At 38.0% G+C, this 20,168-nt stretch overlaps 1 protein-coding gene across 1 annotated transcript; it reads left to right on the top strand.

Annotated features, from left to right (window-relative positions):
- The first annotated feature begins 1,841 nt into the window (after positions 1-1,841).
- On the top strand, positions 1,842-20,168 carry LOC139449395 (CD109 antigen-like). Its single transcript, XM_071230762.1, has 38 exons — positions 1,842-1,890; positions 2,506-2,559; positions 2,765-2,952; positions 4,402-4,427; positions 4,918-5,071; positions 5,330-5,400; positions 5,639-5,764; positions 6,165-6,210; positions 6,618-6,702; positions 6,889-6,997; positions 7,349-7,573; positions 7,688-7,915; positions 8,176-8,274; positions 8,420-8,482; positions 8,875-9,066; positions 9,163-9,312; positions 10,090-10,197; positions 10,721-10,787; positions 11,343-11,372; positions 12,612-12,726; positions 13,207-13,324; positions 13,766-13,879; positions 14,368-14,469; positions 14,857-14,985; positions 15,444-15,585; positions 15,705-15,881; positions 15,998-16,079; positions 16,190-16,346; positions 16,459-16,530; positions 17,187-17,364; positions 17,513-17,727; positions 18,162-18,311; positions 18,487-18,549; positions 18,718-18,827; positions 19,009-19,156; positions 19,629-19,731; positions 19,836-19,918; positions 20,088-20,168. The coding sequence occupies exons 2-38, from the start codon at positions 2,507-2,509 to the stop codon at positions 20,091-20,093; spliced, it is 4,284 nt and encodes a 1,427-aa protein (XP_071086863.1). The 5' UTR covers positions 1,842-1,890; position 2,506; the 3' UTR covers positions 20,094-20,168.

The raw sequence follows: 20,168 nt of genomic DNA, 5'->3' as shown, positions 1-20,168 counted from the left end.
CAATATGTGTTGTAAGCACTTTGTTTATTGATGAAAACAACCCTGAACAGCATTCCAGTTATATCATGTCATATCAATGTGGGAGCAAAGACCGAAGTGACGCATGTCTCAGACGTTTCCCACTTTAGTGAAACCCACGAGCACGGGGTATGGTGCTGACAAAACTAAAAACATAATCAGGGTGAACCGGTATTCGAACCCACGATCAGAGAACTCTGGACAGCGAATTGTGGGGCATCAGACGACTGGATTAGGAGATTATAAGTCAAATTAAATTAAAATAGGTTGTTAAAGATATCACCAACGTTGTCACTATTAATGAGATCTTGCAAATGTTAAAAAGCATGACCATTCATCATTTCTCTTATCAATGGGATCAAAGTGGTAAATGACCTGCATCAATTCGGGCTTTCCTTCCACATCAACCTGAACCATTGGGAGATAACTAAACGCGATAATAAATGAAAGTCTTTCACTGATAAACTCTGATGGATGTCTTTTTCAAGTTTATCAACACATCCAAAACACTGTAATCTAATTCCAACTCCAAAGAATGCACACCTTGATTCAAAAGGGGCTGCCAGTATTTCAAGTATCTTTGAATATTGATGTCGTTATCCGTGTTTACATTATGAACAAATTTCACAAATCTTCCATTAGATATTCTACATTCCGTTTGTGTAAACGCACTTAAGTATGGACCTGAAGAATTCGTTGTTATGTAAAATCAGCTATCTTGATCACTCATAAAAAGTGGAATTTGATGTTTGCAGGCATTAAATAAAAACCTCAATAAGTCAAATTTGATTATTTCAGCCATCTGGATGACTCGTCAAATGAGTAAGTCGAATGTAATGTTTGCAGCAATATTGGTGATTCGTCAAATGAATAAGTCGAATGTGATGTTTGCAGCAATACTGCTGACTCGTCAAATGTTTGCTGACTTGTCAAATGAATTATTCATCAAATTGATATGTTTAATTGGATGTTTGCAGCAATTTTGCTGACTCGCCAAATGAATAAGTCGAATGTATTGTTTGCAGCATTCTTGCTGATTCGGCAAATGAATAAGTCGAATGTGATGTTTGCAGCAATCTTGCTGATTCGGCAAATGAATAAGTCGAATGTTTGCAGCAATATTGCTGTCTCGTCAAATGAGTAAGTCGAATGTAATGTTTGCAGCAATATTGCTGACTCGCCAAATGAATAAGTCGAATGTAATGTTTGCAGCAATCTTGCTGATTCGGCAAATGAATAAGTTGAATGTGATGTTTGCAGCAATATTGCTGACTCGTCAAATGAATAAGTCGAATGTTTGCAGCAATATTGCTGTCTCGTCAAATGAATAAGTCGAATGTGATGTTTGTAGCAATTTTGCTGACTCGTCAAATGAATAAGTCGAATGTGATGTTTACAGCGACTTTGTTGACTCGTCAAATGAATAAGTCGAATGTGATGTTTGTAGCAATTTTGCTGACTCGTCAAATGAATAAGTCGAATGTGATGTTTGCAGCAATATTGCTGACTCGTCAAATGAATAAGTCGAATGTATTGTTTGCAGCAATATTGCTGACTCGTCAAATGAATAGGTCGAATGTGATGTTTGCAGCAATATTGATGACTCGTCAAATGAATAAGTCGAATTTTGTGTGAACTTATAAAATTCTCAGCATAGCTGTGTATGCTACACATCAGATGTCCTGTGACACTGAGTAGGTGTGAAGGTGGGTGACCACCACCAGGAACGACGTCCCTATCTGTGAATCGCCAGCACGCCATAAAGATAAGACACCCACAAGAACTGTAGATAAGTCCTTGGTATATATAGTGTGACAGCAGTTGGTAAGCAGGCAAACCGTCTCTCCTGAAGTGGGTGCACACAAACAAAAGGTAAGATAATAAGAAAACATAAAGAAGGAAAAGCTGTTCATTTGGCTACTTCTAATCTGAAAGAGATTTCACATGTTTCAGAAAGTTAAAAAGTTTACAGACACCAGACAAGTGACATAAACGTGTTGTACTTCACAAATGTGTGAGGACTTTATGAGTCTGAAAACATCGATTCCCATGTTGCTGGTTATCTAAACCTTTTTATGTTGTCTGGGTTTATAAGCCATACCTGTAAGGGTCTGTTAGCATAGTGTATGATAGTGGACGTTAACTAACAGAGAAACTTTCACCTTTGGGATGAAATATACAATTGAATTTTTCTATTGATTGATGAATACACACTACGTTTTGAATAAGTTGCTGGTTATTGTTCACCAAAAATATCTAAAATTCTGTATTTTAATGTACCTGAACATCTTACAAGGATGACCAAATATGCTTGTCTTATCATATGAACGCTGAATTTGGGACATTGTGTAATAATTTACGAGAACAGATAGCGGATTTATACTTGCAAAAATACAGCTTGTTTCTCATAGTGTACTTACACGTCTCCGTGCATATTCACCATGTTGACATTGCTAGGTAAGTAGTTGTGTTTTTACTTTGTTTCAGGATGCTGTGGTTACTTTTCTTTGTCGGCGTGGGAATCACAACTGCAGATGACAGGTAGTGGGGGCTATCATGTTGGCATTTTTGGTGTGGTTAAAATGTCAAAACACGGGTGTGCACAGTGTGTAAATCGGATTTAGGCAAAGTGTACACACAAGCTTTTGCGTTAACATCTCCATTACCGCAAAATAAATTGAAATCAATACTTAAATAACTTTATGTAAGCTTTATGATATATGACTAATCCGTAACGTTCTTGTAGCTCTGGCGGTTCCTATCTCATAACGTCCTCCAAGTATCTGCAACGGGGGATGCCCTTCAACGTCAGCATCGACATCCTCAACACCACCAACAACGTCCATGTACAAGTGGAACTGCAACGCATATGGAACAACTACACCAATTCTTTTAGGATCCCCGTAATGATGGCTAAAGGGGACTTTACTAAAGGTAAAACATCATTTTGAGCTAATTATAATTGATTTTTTGTGTAGTACTCCAAGTGTACTTTAAGCTCACCTGAGATCATGTCATGACCTGCTTGTCCGCAAGCGTTGTCAGTCATCAGTCATCTATCACCCCTCTCGCCAGAAAGCCACTGCACTCATGAAGCTGAAGCTTCACACACTTGTTCCAACCAATGATAAAACCGAAATTTGATCAAGAGGTTGTGATCCGATTTTCAACATGGACGCTGTGGCAGCCATATTGAAAAAAACATAATTGTTACCATTACTCAGCCATTTCTATTCAAAATGAAATGAAATTTGGTACATGTATGTAAACCCAGGGGCAAAAGAAAGTGTTTAGGAAATTGAAAATTGAAAGAACTGTTGTTAAATTTGATTGTGTCAATTTAACCATCACTCAATCCTGCAACAGTTTGTACAAAGTAATTCTGTGGCTGGGTAATTTTGTGCAAAAATAAGTTTGTGACTGGTAACATATTTGAAATGTAAATTTGTGCCGTCAAATCAAATGTATTGGTTTTCAAAAATGTCATGTCAAAGATACCCATCATCAGTTTTATATTATGTATATTAAGTTTTTGTTTTCAAATTATTTAAAAAAAAGAAAGCTATGTATTATTTGAGTGTTGAATAAGCGTCAGTGCAGTTCATTTTTGGATACACAATATAATATCACTAACTTAAGATATTTTCAATTGAAAATGAAACATATGATAAAGCGAGAAGTGTAGTTTCTTTTGCTCCTTAGTTCATATAGTTTGTAGTGGGACTCAAGATCTGTTCCGTTTTACACTGTCTTAACGTATTAATACGTTGATTTCACCTTTGCACTTTGACCATGCTTCTAAATCTTCTAGACTGCAAATATATCTCCTGAAACTGACTGAGGAAGCTAAACTTGAGCAATTTGTTGGTTTGTCGAAATCATTATGATGTCATTGTTAGTTTTTATCTGTAAAATTCACATGTTAAAAACAGCTGTATTCTCAAGAAGTATTAGGTTTACAATGCTGAACTTCTTTGTGGAAGGTATATAACGTCAGTATACACACAAACAAACAAAGTGAAAACATAATTTGTCCCCTCCCACCCCCACCCCGCCACCCCCGTAGAATCGGTGGAAATCGTGCTACTAATCAACATAAATATTTGTCTCCATAATAGGTGTTATAAAACAATATGAAAATGATTTTGGTGCTGACTAAGAATCGTTGTTGATACGTTGTAGTAACTTCATATTATCAATTATATATAATTAGTTGTTTAAACTGTTGGCTTAATAAGAACAAGAAATGTGAAAGTAGGATGTGTATAAAAGATCTACAAATTTATTTCAGAATGGAAAATAAATATCAGGCCTTAACTATGACGATGTTTTGAAAAAATAGAATTATAATTTCTCAGCACTTTTACCACCATTGCATTTCAGGAACTACTGGAACGATATCCCTGAATGTAAGTATTTTTAAATCTTTCAGTGTTTATCAGGTAGATCTGTGGTCTCGTTCGGGCATAGATAAGTACCACTACACAACTCTATCAGTCCAACCTGTTCTAAATATAATTACCATGACTTCTGGGTATATTCTTGAAAATCAGTGGGGTTTCCACTCCAATGACACACATGATAAAAACACACACTCACGTAAATACACAGACATGCAGACAGATACACACACAGACACACACCATCACCCACACTTATATAATGCATTTCACAGTACATTTGGTGCACATACTGGTAATAACAACTGTTTTTCAAAGTCACAACCCTCATGTCACTTTAAAAAGACATAGATAAATGGTACTAATCTTTAAGCATAAGGGGGGCATATTATACCATCGACATTTTCTGTATAATCAGTGACAGCGATTGAAGCGAAATAATATGTTTTTCTGAAGCTTCATATTCGCGTGCAGATAATTCTGTATATTTTGTCTTCAGGTGCCACGGGACATCACTGATGGAAGTTATGTTCTCCATGTCCGGGGAAGCGGGACTCTCCAGTTTGAACGAGAAATGTCAATCACACTCCGTTCCAAGTATATTTCTGTTATGGTACAAACTGACAAGGCAATCTACAAGCCTGGACAGATGGGTGAGCTGAAAATAGATGTAACCTTTATGTGATGATGAAGTTATTTGTTTCTTTGTTTATTTCAAGTTACACTTAAGTAATTTTACTCCAACATGGAACTGAAGAAGCCTTCCTTTTTCTTTGGCTTGATGTTTAATATTCATTATCTCAGTTGTTTGTACTGGGCAGTCATGTATATAGCAAGGTACATTTCCAAAACACCAGTAAGAATGTCTCGGGACATGTAGTTAAATCAGTGATTAATTTCCTATGCTTCAGTGCATTTCCGAGCGTTTGGCGTGTACCCCAGTTTGCAGATGTACACAGGGACTTTCGACATATCCCTTGTGGTAAGTTTGTCATTCAAAACCATAACTGACACGACCTATATAAGCATTCAATACAATAACAAATCAATGTAACTACAATCTATAACAAGTTATTGTTTTTGAACATTCGGGAATATTTTATTCAAAATATACCATTATGTAAGTGAATTGTTAGTGCTTATTGAGAAAGTCCCTTTTTTCATTTACATATGAACATTTATAGTACCAGTTCTATGTAGACCCTTGATATTCGCTTCAGGATCCTAACAATAACATCCTGAAGGAGTGGACGGCTCTCCATGACACTTCTGGGGTTGTGGCTGGGGAGTTCCAGTTGGCAGATCAGACTGTTCTGGGAGACTGGGCTCTACGAGTCTCACCAGCGGTTGGTTATAGTCTTTCATATATAGATCAACATTATTTTGTTATTTAGATATTATTTAACGATATATTCCTATATGTTTTCTTATAAACAATGTGTTCTAGAAATGCGACATCTATATTGAACAATTTAATAACCCTGCTGTAACATGAACCCTTGCATAAATGATCTTGCACCTTAAAATTTGTGATCGGCTAATCTTGGAGTGGTTTGTCCTTTCAAATTTGAAACGTTCTTAGAAGTTCGTCCCCCCAACCGAAGAAAATACTGTCCCCCTAATGTGGTAAAATTAAGTTTGTCCACAACATCTCCGTATTGGTGTTCCTTCCCACCTTGGTTATTTTGCATACCAGTTTATCTCTCGAAAATGACATATATATTTAAATTTGCTTTTTTTATTCAGGAGCAAGTAAGCGTAACCTCTAAAGCCTTTACAGTTGCCGAATACCGTAAGTATGAATGTAGTGTTCACTTCTAGCTTAACGTTTCGAAATAATGATTGATTGTGGGACAGTTCATAGTAGCAATACAAAGAACTTATGATCTACATAGCTAAGCAAAGGTCAAATAATGTTTCCCTTAACTCCACTTCAGACAGAACTTGTATGTCAGATAAGATAAAAGATATCCATGTGTGTGTATCAAAACTAATTTTTATGTTCAAGCTTGTAGTTTCAAATAAAAAATCCTCCAAGTTGCAGTGTGGTCATTGTGCATTCTATCACGCTTTAGTATACCGATCCATCACTAGACAATTTGATTTATGCAGTGGGAAAAAGCATCCTACTGATCCTGACTGACATCCCAACTGATACGCCTGATGATAAAGTTTAATAAGACCATTTTCTTGTTTTAGAACTGCCACGCTTTGAAGTAAAAATTGATCTGCCTTCCTTCGCCCTCACATCCGATATAAAGTTATCTGGAACAGTGAAAGCAAAGTAAGTTTACTATTCAGATCGCCATTTGGATAACTCGTTTTCAAACTACAACACATTATGGTTTTAGTATTGCTCCATGTATGCGCTGAGTTATTCATTTGGGTAGTTTAATCTGATGCGACTGACATAAACATACCCATTCCATTTCTACATTGAAACACTATCATGCATGTATTTCTACACTAGGTACACCTTCGGCAAGCCAGTGAAGGGTATGGTGGAGTTACACACACACATGAACGTCGCTAACGACTACTGTGGAAAACCTCCCAAATATGTTGAACTTGCATTTCCCGTAGGTAGACAAACTATAGGATTACCAACTCCTCTTTCTAATAAATAACTTTATTGGGAATGTTTAAATGAATTCACTGCTTCGCTTCTGAAGTGAGTGATTCATTTTGCCATTTGCCTGTGATGAAAAGTATGTATGGCATATCCAATTCAAAGTCAAAGTAAGTAAATGTAAAACATAAAAAAATGAAAATAATCTACTTATTTTTAAATGAAATGCTCAAAATACCTGCACAACTGATTAATGTAGTATTAAGAGACGCACATCTAAATTGTGCACACATCTTCTAAAAAATAAAACGTTTTCTCGACAAGATACAAACATGTATGATATATTGTTCGATATGGACAGATTGACGGGGAAGCCAAATTTGACATTCCTATTGCTGACATCAAACGTCTCCAGCGCAATCTGATTGAACAAACTGTCGTCGTTGTCGCCATCGTGAAGGAGGAGTTGACGGGCGTGAAATTGAACGGGTCGAGCTCGGTCAAGTACCACCAATACCCCCACAAGATTGAAGTCCTCAACTCAAGCCCTAAAACATTCTCACCCAAACTTCCTTATACGGCCTATGTGAGTTGAAATATGATGACATGTCTACAAATCAAACGATTTTGACTTGTAAGCGTTTTGATAGTTCTACACGTAACTCGTGCTATATACAATTTATTGGATTTAACGCTACAGGTCAAGGTCTCCCAACAAGACGGCCGCCCTGTGACTGACATCAGCAGCCCTGTGGGGGTGTACACATGTGTCACATACCGTATTGCCCAAGATGACCAGTCCGAGTTCTCCTGTTCATCCTTTACTGGCAACTACGGCCTGCCTCCCAAAAACTACACCATCCCTGCCTCTGGCATCATCCCTGTGGACATGCGTATCCCCGAGAACACCACCAGTATTGACGTCAAGGTTGGATATGAATCGATTAATACTTTTAAATAATTACATTCTTCATAAAATTAATAGTCCGAACTTCGAAACTTGTCAAATTGAGATAGATGTATAAGACGTGTAGACAATTGATAACCATTTTAACACCTCCATGGTAAACTAGATTGTTTAGTCGTGAGGAAGAATGGCCGGTAGCTGATCTGACCGTTCATTGTTAATTGAAGGACTTTTTCCATCGCCCTTAGATCCAAATCAGTTCACAACATTTTTCATTCCAGGTTCACTATATGGAGATATCCGACACTCTCAGAGTACAGCGGAAGGACTCCCTCAGTGACAACTTCATGCAACTCAAACTCACCAGCAAGGCACTCAGAGTAGGCAAGATTGCACTATTTGTCATGTAACATATGTACAAGGATGATTATCACTGAGGCTTTGACGATTTTTTGAAGTTGTTGTTCTGTTTCCTCGAAAACATGTGATTCGTAAAGATATGTACTGTTGCTAAATTTGTTTCAGGCGGGTCAGACGGCTAGGTTTAGCATCGAGTTGACAGAAGATGTACCCTTCATAACGTACGAGGTAATCTGCTTGTACACCATGTGCCATGTATACCAATGACATGAATTTATCCACAAACATTCACATAGACGTGAACAGTTATAATTGAGTGAGTGAGTGGGTTTAATGCCGCTTTAACAGTATTCCAGTTATATCACGGTGTGACAGCTTAATGTGGGAGGAAAGCCCGAAGTGCAGCAGGTCTCAGCGTTTACCACTTCGGTGAAACCCAGGGGTATGGTGCTGACAAACCTACAAACATGGGATTCGAACCCACAATCATAGGTTTCTGGCTTAGTCCAAGGGAAAGTTATAAGAAAATTTTATATATCACATTAAGCTTGAACCACCTTTTACGCCCATTAGGGAAAAAAACCCATGACACTCAAATGCAGATACAATTTTCTTTGTAGGTGTTATCCCGGGGTACTGTTGACATCACTGATCAAGTTACTGTTGACGGACAGAATCCTGTCCACTTCAATGTTCCCATCTCTGCCATAATGGCCCCAACAGCTCACATCATCGCCTACTACGTCAAGGCATCAGGGGAGGTTGTTGCTGACAGTCTTAGTTTCAGTGTTGATGATGTCTTTGACAACAAGGTAAAATGTAGTTGATATATTTATCAGATTTTCAATATGGAGCCTGAGTTAGCACATATTTTCCACATCTTAACATCAATTGATACGCTATTTCAGGTGTCCATTGCCTTCAGCAGGAACGACTCTAAGCCACATGACAACATTGATGTGTTGGTCAGCGCTGATCCCATGTCATCTGTCAATCTCCTTGCTGTCGACCAAAGTGTTCTTCTTCTCAAGTCCGGCAATGACATCACCACAGATAAGGTCAGAGCATATTTCTTTTCGCACTTCACAGGACAACACTGTATGTCAGACAAAGTGAATCCAGCAATACTATCAGGTCAGCGGGTGACATGGATGCGTCTCTCATATCTGTCACGTTAAATATCCTTATTCATTAAAATATTTGTCATATTAAAATCACATAAATGTTTATGGATGAATGCCTATCAGATTGAATATCAATGACTACCCTATACAAACCAGTAACACATTCAAATGCCATCATATACGAATAACACTGCTCATTGGATGCAATATGAACATATGTATATTTTAAATTTTAAATTAAGAATTCATGCAGCCCTTTTTCCATGATTGACCATGATTGATCTAGTCAAAGTCTCTCTTGGAGTTTTGCGTGTCTGTTAAAAGTCAGATTTTCTGCTTCTAGGATTTCTTGTGGCATATTGTTCAATAGCAATGGACAAACATGTTGAAATTATATATCGCCATATATGTCTGTTTTGGAAAAATTTAGAAAAAACAACTTCTGACCGATGTCAGCTCAATGTGCTGATAAACGTTGTAAACGTTGTCATAACGGCAGTCGGATCATGAGACCTTCGGGACGCAACTTTTTTCACACGGGATGAAATTTACCAAGACCAGTGTGTTCCACTTGTATCCTTATGAATCAGCGCAAACATAGAAGGAAGAAAGATACATTAACTCTTCCTGTGGAAGACAATTTTACTTTTAAGAAATTTAAAATTTCTCACTTTTTAATTGGCCATGAATTGCTTTCTGTGTCACGTACAGGTTCTGGATGAACTGAAGACATACAGCTCTGGACAAACTGATGGAGAATTCTCACCGGAAGTATTTGCCATTTCTAGTAGCGCTACACGCTCTGCTGACGTCTTCTCGGTAGGTGATCTTGTTTACTAACTGAAATTATTTCTCCATATGTATGCTTTAAATTGTCTCTCGCAACTTGTCTTATCACATTTATGTCCTTATATATGTAATGTTATCAGTGCGTTGCATATCTGTCAGTTTATTTGCTGACTTTATTCATGTTTAATCTGTGACAGAACCTGGAGTATCACCTTTTCAACATATAATTTAATTATAAAATAAGCCTCTACTTCTTGAACCTGCATCAGAAAGCTGTTTTGCAAATGATCAAATCTGTGTTATAATGACATTCTGTGAACCTTTAGAGATTTGATGGAATAATATTATTAAGAGGGGTCAGTCTGAATATATATTTTGTAATTCTTGAGTAGCAGTGAAATTATCATAAGCCAGATTATGAAAGCCGTGAAAAGATTTGATAATAGAACTTATTTGAAACTTTGATTCATCCAATTATAAGAATTATTAAAACCGTATGATATAACAGTAGCACTCATAAAAAGGTGCTAAATAAATATTTGTTTTGCCTCAGGACGCAGGACTTAACGTAATCACTGATGCCAAATACTACCATTACTACCATAAGGACATCCACTTTTGTAAGTATGTTTCATCATTAATGCATGCACACTCAATCACTCATCATTTGAAAGAATCAAACACGATGAACAAAAACGCTTTTTTCAATTATTACAGGAGCAACAAAAATTAAATAAAAGTTGACCCAAGCGCTCAGAGTTTACAGAACAGCGATGTTAGGTAGGCAACTATTTAGAAATATGTGCACGATTTGAATGAGTTTATAGTGATGGCATGTCAGCTTAACATGGACCAACTCAAATTGGTGTAAGTCGTAGACATTATCCCCAAGATGAAACCCATAAGGATTGACATGGTACTGACGAGTCGGTGATCAGAATCAGGGCGAATAAATAATAAGCAAGTCGAGTATGCATCAAAATATTAAGTTCCTTGTATATTAGTTTCCGTTTTAGTCACGTTAGTCACACATGTTGTGACGTATATTTGAGGCAACATTGTTCCTCGATATTTTCTTTGTCTTATGTATATATATAATGGAGTCTGAGTCTGTCAAACCAGTGATTGCTTGATCTCCAAAGTATGTTTTATCATTGTCTGTTTTACGTTTACAGTCCCAACTGCTTCACCAGGATATGCATTGGGTAAGTCTGATATATTTGGATCTTATTAAATTTAATGTTTAAATCCCTACCATATGTATTTCATTGTGGTATTTATCTTAACATTTTGTACGTCCAAAATAGTACGAATTGCTGGACTTCCTCATTGATAACAACAATGTCAAATTTGGAGGTAAATGTTGAGACAAGATGTAGGATGTTCGTGCTTATCTGTTTCTTTATGAATCTGAATTTCTGCTTGGATTGGCTAAGTCAAAACAAGATAAGTTGACGAAGAAGTTTAACTTTTGCTTTAAGTATCTCGATTGGCGACAGTGTCATAGAGGCACGCAATCGTGTGGTTACACAGGATTCAGCTTTAGCCTCGATCGTAACATCATTCACGTCTGCAAACTGGCATACTACAATATTAGAAATATTGGCCTTATCAGGAAATTGCAATGCTCTCCTGTATGGGTTGCCAAAATACCTGATCATAAAATTCAACGTGTTCAAAACGTAGCTGCCAGAGTGATAACACGTGTGTTCGAACATCTTCCTCTTGTACTGATGGACTACACTGGTTCCAGATCGCAAAACGCACCTAATTCAAATATTTGTGTTAGTATACAAAGCACTTCATGACATCGATCCACCTTAAATCAGTGAATTGATACAACGATATCAACCAGTAAAATCATTCAGGTCTGGTAACAGTCAGCTCCTGTCTATGCCCCAATCCAGAAATATGTCACTTGGTGACCGACGCTTTGCAAAGGCCGGTCCAACGCTTTGGAACTGTTAAAACCCTATTTGTTCCAATCCACCTGCAACTCTCTGTTTGACCTCCTCCCGACTCATGATAAAAGCGCCTTTGCTCAAACGTTGCTTGATCAAGGTTACAACATTCAAGGCTTCAGTAAAGCTTTCAAATAGTTTTATGCATGTGGAGGACATTTCCAAAACATGACACATGACATTTTGTCTTGTACCTTATGTGCCCATGTATTTGAAGATTTGCCTGTGCATGTGTTTGTTACGGGTGCAACCGGTGGGGCAGGCTACGCTCACCTTTTTGCGAACAGCTGGTGTGATCACTGTTTGATAGTCATATATAAACACAAGCTCATTGAAGTCGAAATCCTAAAATCGACTCTGTTTTGGACATAAATCCTCATGATTATTGAAAGGATATTGTCGCTTGGAGTCATCTTCCTCAAATTCCCAAATGCCTATTAAAGGCTTAAAAAACAGATACATTATAGAATATTGAAATCTTAGGAGGGATGTCATATGGCCTCACAGCAGGATCGGTATCAGGTCAGAAGGTCAAGGAGGTGGAGAGGGTCAGACAGGAATTCCCTGAGACCTGGCTATGGATCAATAAGACTGTTGGGTAAGAAATTGTAATGATTTTTAGATCCACACACGTAACTGTTATACACTCCCGTCATCAAACCAATACGTGATCAATTGAAAAGAAAGATAAAGTTCCACGTGGTACATAAAAATAGGAACAGGCAAATTCAATCTACTGGTAATTCCCTACCTTGTACATTTGTCCATATTATCCACTGAATATTTTTTTAAACAATTGAATCTTTGTTCACCACGTGTATGTACTTTGTCTGTATATACACGCAATTCTTATGTCTTCGTGGTGTCAACATTTCACTTTTTAGATTCATTTGAGCATGCTCTTTCACAGAGCGGTAGAGGTCATTTCCAAATGCGGCGCATCTGTGACCAAAATGGTGTCAATTCTCCATGTTGACATGTACTCTGTTCTCCCTTGTGTTTTAGGGTGAACATTTGACTTTTGCATGTGTTTATAACAGGTGCGTCTTTTCATCTACAACTCACCTTGTTTGTCCAGATCTGACGGTAAAGCCAACATCAGTACTACCGTGCCTGACACTATCACCTCCTGGGTCGCCAGCGCCTTTGCTGTCAACTCTGCCACAGGACTTGGTGTAGCCCCAACAACCACAAAGGTTCAATGATGAATTTATACTTGGCCTCCCCTCAAAACTAAATTACGACTGAAGTCATACTGCTCGTGCAGAAATTGTAGAGTCAGTACGACAAAATATTTCACGAATTCCCCATGCCAGTACATTTGTTTTCACACAACATGAAACAGAAATACAATGTTTTGTTAATTACGGATTTCTAGTTCAGCCTTTATTTGTGTTATTTTCATTCTTCAGGTGCGTGTCATGTTGAAAGATGTTAAATGAAATTGTGATCCTGGAAATAATTCGGACTCACTCCGTATGAATATTTTTCTTGATGTGTAACTTGTTTTCTCAATCCCAAATTTGAAAAGTAACGTGCCAAATATCCTAGCATAAAAGGCCTCATTAACTCATTTCATATCTAAAAACACACAATGTTTATGGTCTAAGCCTGACTTTAACGTTTCATTTCTTCAGCTGCGTGTCTTCAGTCCCTTCTTCGTGAGCCTTTCCATGCCTGCCTCCGTTTTGCGTGGAGAACAGGTCGTTATTCAAGCCAGTATCTTCAACTACCTGCCCAGTGACGTGGACGTGAGTGTCGCTTTAAATCAGTCACAATGAAGACATTTTCAACTACAAACTACATGTGACTAAATTATTCACACCTGAGTGCACGTGCCTTACGTTACCTATCGGGGAAAGGATATTGGTACAACTATTTTCAGTACCTCACCCTGAGCATTATAATTTCTGCTTTGTTGACTGAATCATGCCAATATTTGTTGTTTTCATTATTTGCGAATCGGTCCATAGCAAGATGACGTCTTATCAACGCACTGTCGCTAGGAATTAAATATAACGCCATCCATTGCTCCTGAAGACGTTCCAGCAATGGTGTGACTGAGGGAGTGTCTTCATTTTCATCCTCAGTTTTCTCAGAAGTCAACTCGGAATTATGGAATATCTGCTTCTTATGTTGAAAGTTCGACAACAACACCTAAATTAATTCACTTGGCACCGATAATCCGTTTTCCTACAATTACCTGAAATTTCAGTAATTGTAAAAATATGTCCATTAGGTTGTGGTATCGTTGCCAACATCATCGGACTATGTCAACGTGGCTGTTGACAGTACCGGTAAAACCACCAAGGAATCAAAGGACCAGACACAGTATATCACAGTAGGTGTTGTGTGTGCAACAGGCGCATTTCCTTTCAATGTATAACAAATGTAACCAGTAAGGTGTTATACAGTTCTGTAAACGGGCTTTAGAATCAAATACCGGCCCAAACAAACGCTGAGTGGAGGCCATAATAAGATGTGTGAAATGTCAATCCGTATAAGAGAGCGTCACTTACATGATACATTGCCTTACTTGATCAAACAGATTTCAATAAATGCTCGTTGTAAACTCAAGGACCGTTCATTTGGTCCTGTCTTGACAGAGATCCGTGTTAGCCCGAGTCCGGTTTAGACAGATTACACATTAGTAGTGATTCTAATGTTCACACGTTAATTGTAGTGGTTAACACACATGCACTCTTGAAATACCCCTCGTTCGCACCAGGTGAAATCTAACGAGCCCCAGACTGTGTACTTCCCCATCATTCCATCATCTCTGGGAGCTATCGACATCGAGGTGTCAGCACGAACAACACTAGCTGCTGATGCTGTCAGGAGACAGCTCAATGTCCAGGTAACATTTTAAGTAGTTTTAGGGATATGTACATATGTTATGTTGTGTTTCATTCGTTTGGCTGAAAGTGCAAGGAAATTGAATTTAGTTGTTGTTGCGAATATCGAGTGGTGACATTCTTTTTATAGAAGACATGTGGAGGACGTTTCCAAATTTGACGCAAATTTTTGTCAGTGACGAAAATGATGTCTGATGCAATTCCCTATTTCGACTTGTACAATATGTTCTCGTGTTTTTTTTCAGGTGAAAAATTGACTTGCCTTTGCATGTGTGTGTGACAGGTGCCACATGTGGGGCAGGATACGCTCCCCTTTCGCGCACACTCGACTGGCAGAGATTTCTTTTGAATATGGAAAGAGTTTTTTTGCTATGATTAAATAAAAAAATATATACTAGTATTGATATGTGCATTGTTCCATATGAAAAGTTTACAGTTTATATGTATTTTCTAATCACAGGCAGAAGGCATCCCCAAAGAATACAACACACCTGTCTTCATTGATCTGACATCAGGTGGTGCTGACTTCAACCAAAAGGTGGCACTGTCACTACCATCAGAGACAGTGACTGGGTCAGAGAAAGTCAGGGTCAAAGTGACAGGTATTCTACTTTAGTGACAGTTGTATCGAATAAATCTGGATGCGGGAAGCTATTTTAAGTGCACTGACGTAAGAATTTAAGCAGCTTAAATAAGACCTTACCCATTGCCTGTGTTCCAGGTGACCTGATCGGTACCAGTCTCGACAACCTGGAGAACCTTCTGGCTCTACCAACCGGATGTGGTGAACAGAATATGATGACCTTTGCCCCGGATGTATATGTTGCTGATTACCTTTACACAACCAAACAAATGTCTCCCGCACTGGAGTCGAAGATCATGAGCTATCTGGAGCTAGGTAAAAATTAAATTTATGAATAAATTATTGCTAAATACTCTGGTACCCAACGACGTATCTGTGATCTTTCTGTCTCCCGTTAAAGTTCCATTTCTCAAGACCATTATTACCTTCAGGCTACCAGAGAGAGCTGACCTATCAGAGAGATGACGGGTCCTTCAGTCCTTTCGGAAACAGAGATGAGGCAGGACATATGTGGTGAGTTTTAAGAGTCTCCCTCTTCAGACCATACTCTATGAATAGAGACATTCATTATGAAGAATCGCACAAAACTTGGCCTAATACATGCTTGCTTCAATTTTTCGAAGGCTGACGGCATTTGTAGCCCGCAGCTTCCATCAAGCCAGGCCATACATTTTTGTGGGTAATCAGACTTTGGGAAGATCTCTGGACTGGATGTCAAAGAGGCAGAATTTGGATGGATCCTTCAATGAGCCTGGGCTTGTGTTTGACAGACAGATGCAGGTACTGACATGACATTATTAGATACTGATAGCTCCATATTAATATGAACAATAACATGCATCTGCTGGTCTATGTCTCGTTTGTGAAGGTCGCGCTTCTTCTGTTTCCTCAGAGCTCAAAAGCCTCTCTGACATCCATGGTGCTTCTGGCCTTCTTGGAGAATCAGGACATGGGCGGATATGGCGTAAGTTTAATAAGTTTAATGTAAGTTCAATATAGAGATTTGAAATACGAAAACGGGCATATAGTAACAGTCCTGTTTCCTATTCTGTGTTATACCTGAAACAAGACTTTATGAAGCAACCAAGACAAACATCGATGTATAAGGCCCTGGCAAGTTAATTATTTGTTTGGATTTATGTGTTAGGTTTGGTGGATATGAAGTGCAGGTTTATCAACTTGAAATACTAAAATGGACTGGTTTCATAAGATAGGATGAGCGTCAGTAAACAGTCCTGTTTTTCTGGTCCTTGTTGTCTGGAACAAGACTTTTTTAACAAACCAAGACAAACATCGACGTAAAAGGCCACAACAAATTCCTTCCAAGAGCTCTTGTAATATTTTAACCGTATTTTTAAGAAAACAATTGACTGTGCCTCCAATTTGAGTGTAATAATATATTAAATGCAAATATATATTAGAGTTCATAGAGAGTTAATTTATTTGTTTTTTCCGGACAGGTAATTTTTGTGGAAAATAATATTTTGATCATTTGGCTTTCATAAGTCACACCTGACCATGTTCCGAATATAAGAAATCAATTTGGTATCTCGCCTAATAGTGTCTAGAAACAGTGACATGACAAAAGGTTCAAATAGTTTTATGTCTCCCCATACACAGATTGGTCAGTACACATTAGGAAATGCCACCGTGAATGCCACGAATTACCTGGAGTCAGTGGCTCCCTCTATCACGGACCCCTTCACTCTCGCCATTGTCAGCTACGCCTTGTCAGAGGCAGGGAGTTCGGTAGCAGATGTCACATTTAGTAATCTCAATGCAGCAGCAATGGTTCAAGGTAAACATTGTAATTGTGTTTACTGGTAACGACAATAATTGAACAAAAGTTACATTTAACTGTGCAACACATAAAATAATTTTAGTGTAATGTGGCGGTCTTTGCTAGATTCTTACATGCTCATTATACACTGAACCGTAATCATCAGGTACTCTGAAACACTGGACGGAACCAACAACTGCCTCCTCAACGTACTACACGAACTGGATTCCTCCACATACACCCGCCCAGCCAATCGACATCCAGACAACAGCGTATGGCCTTCTCGCATCCTCTGCACGTGGTGACCTCAAAGGAGGTCTTCCTATAACTAACTGGCTGAGCTCACAGAGGAACCCGTATGGTGGCTTCTCTTCAACGCAGGTCAGTGTGGAACCATGGGAAGTCAATGGATTTATGTTCAAGCAGCATTACGCAAATCAACTCTATTACTAAGATCCTCGTAAATTAAGTTCAGTTTTCGGAAGAGGGCACATGACGGGCCGATTTAGCTCAAAGCCTTCCACGAGGCCCTGGATTTGCACATGCTGATATTCATTGTTAATATATGCTCATGACATTTCGAAACTCAATAAATGACATAATGTAAATTCAGAATAATACATCAATGGTCACTTAACAAAGGAAGCTAAAAGGACATATTTACTGACCCACAGTACATTCCTATTAAGAAGCAAAATACATCCCTTGTAAGTGTTGTTTGAAAAAAAGTAAAATTATTTCAAATTGTACAGTGATTTTGAGTGTTGACATAAATTCAAGTTTGTTATAACAATATCGATTCTCATGTATCACAGGATACAATGGTAGCACTTCACGCCCTCACTGACTATGCACGTCGCGCACACACTTCCGGTTTCCATGTTGAGATTGACATCAAAAGTGGAAGTGACAACCAGCACTTGTCTGTGGCTGACAGCAACGCCCTCGTTCTGCAATCAAAAGAGGTACGATTCGAAACCGGCTCATGGATACATAAAACCCTGTAAACTGATGACATTCTTATCCTTGGAATTGTCTTCCATAAATTGTGCAACCAATATGGAACAGAGGTAACTTTAAATGGCTCATGTTTGTAATCTAATGTTCTGTTGTAAAGTTTATCTAATGGTTTGTCTCCAGTTGGCGAAGTTCCCTAAGGAGGTGTCCATCACGGCAACTGGTAAAGGTGTCGCATATGCCGAGGTAAGTATCACACAATGGATATAGCATACTACTCTGACTATAAAATGAGACAATAGCTGAATATGATTCATCATATATTGAATACTGATTATATCAAATAAAATAACAAAATCATTCTAACCATACATAATATATTTCAGTATTTGACTGTTAACTTTCCTTTTCTAGGTTGATGTGTTCTTCAACGTTGAGGCTGAGATCGGCAACCCATCCTTTGACGTCAACACCGTGCTGCTTGATGACACAATCAACAACTTCAGACTGATGACCTGCACCAAGTGAGAACACATATGTTACTTGTTCCGTTATCTGTTATTAATGATATCTGTTTTAGCCTTGACATATTATGGTACTTAAATCATAAAAGTGACAAAAATACTTTGATAATTTTGAAATGAACTTGAATGGGATATAAAATTGAGAAAATATGACATATGAGTTCTTTTTTCCCCCTTCAAGATGGCTAAAGGATGGATCCAGTGGAATGACCGTGATGGAGATATCTATCCCATCAGGCTTTGATCCGGATATGACGTCAGTCGGGAACGTTGCAGGTCTGAAGAGATTGGAAAGACGTGGTAGAAATGTTGTTGTATACTTTGATGAGGTGGGTTTATGACGTTTTGACATCAGTCTCAAGAGTGTTCAATTAGCAGTTATATTATATTGTTTTACCCATAGATTTACTGACAAGTAGAATGAAATATAATAGTGTATATGTTACAGTCAGACTGTGACTTCAGTCATTTCGTGAAATGACTACTAGGGTCAGTCATTTATTTCTAGTCATTTCATGAAATGAGAGAAGCTGTGCGTCTGTTTGTATCTGACTACATTCAACAGTCAAAAAGCGTAATATATCTCAGATCAAATAATACTCGCTAATTACTTCAATTAGAACGATCTTTTTACTTTGGTGAATTTTCTCATAAACTATCATAAAACATTATGTGGCTTCCGCTCACTTGAAAACCTTCATTTTGATATCAGTTTAATTAGTAGTTCTAGTCATAGTTTTACTTACATGTAGAATGAAACCTTATCGTGTTTGCACATACATTTCATTTCCTCTTTCTAAGATCGGCACAACGTCCATCTGCTTTGACATCCTGTCCACCAGAACTGGCATGGTGACGAACAACCAGCCCAGCTACGTCACTGTCTACGATTACTATCAGCCAAGTGAGTATGGAAGTCATGCATTCAGTGTTGATAATGCTGCTCTCAGTAACTTTAAGTTGTTGTGTGACTATACTTTTTGTTATTCTGTATATTCTTCGTTGTAGGTAACCAAGGTGCAACTTTCTACGAGACTCGCAGCCTCAAGCAAGCCACAATTTGTGATGTGTGTGACAAGTGTTGCAAGCAGGTCTGTGAATGAATATTATTTTACATTTTCAATAAATGACTTCTCAAACAGCCATAACTAAAAATAATTCTATACATTTCAGTTAATAATTTTCTTTTTTTTGTTTGTTTAGTAAAAATGTTATTGTGATCCTTTTTGTATCATGAGGCCTACTGGATTATATTTTCAGATATGAAGACATAATGGACAATGGCAAAAACACAGCCAATGAAATCAGTGTATAAAATGTGAATAAATAATGCAAACGATA

This window comes from Haliotis cracherodii, unplaced genomic scaffold (genome assembly GCF_022045235.1).
Source record: "Haliotis cracherodii isolate W230 unplaced genomic scaffold, xgHalCrac1.p SCAF_8, whole genome shotgun sequence".
In the NCBI taxonomy this organism is placed as follows: Eukaryota; Metazoa; Mollusca; class Gastropoda; order Lepetellida; family Haliotidae; genus Haliotis; species Haliotis cracherodii.
Note: the sequence above shows the minus strand (reverse complement) of the source record. Positions and strands in the feature narration are given on the sequence as shown.

Coding starts and splice junctions, on each gene's coding strand:
- LOC139449395 (XM_071230762.1), top strand. CDS start 2,507: ATGCTGTGGTTACTTTTCTTTGTCGGCGTGGGAATCACAACTGCAGAT. Junction 5,765..6,164: donor CTCTACGAGTCTCACCAGCG/GTTGGTTATAGT, acceptor TTTTTTATTCAG/GAGCAAGTAAGCGTAACCTC. Junction 6,703..6,888: donor TCTGGAACAGTGAAAGCAAA/GTAAGTTTACTA, acceptor TTTCTACACTAG/GTACACCTTCGGCAAGCCAG.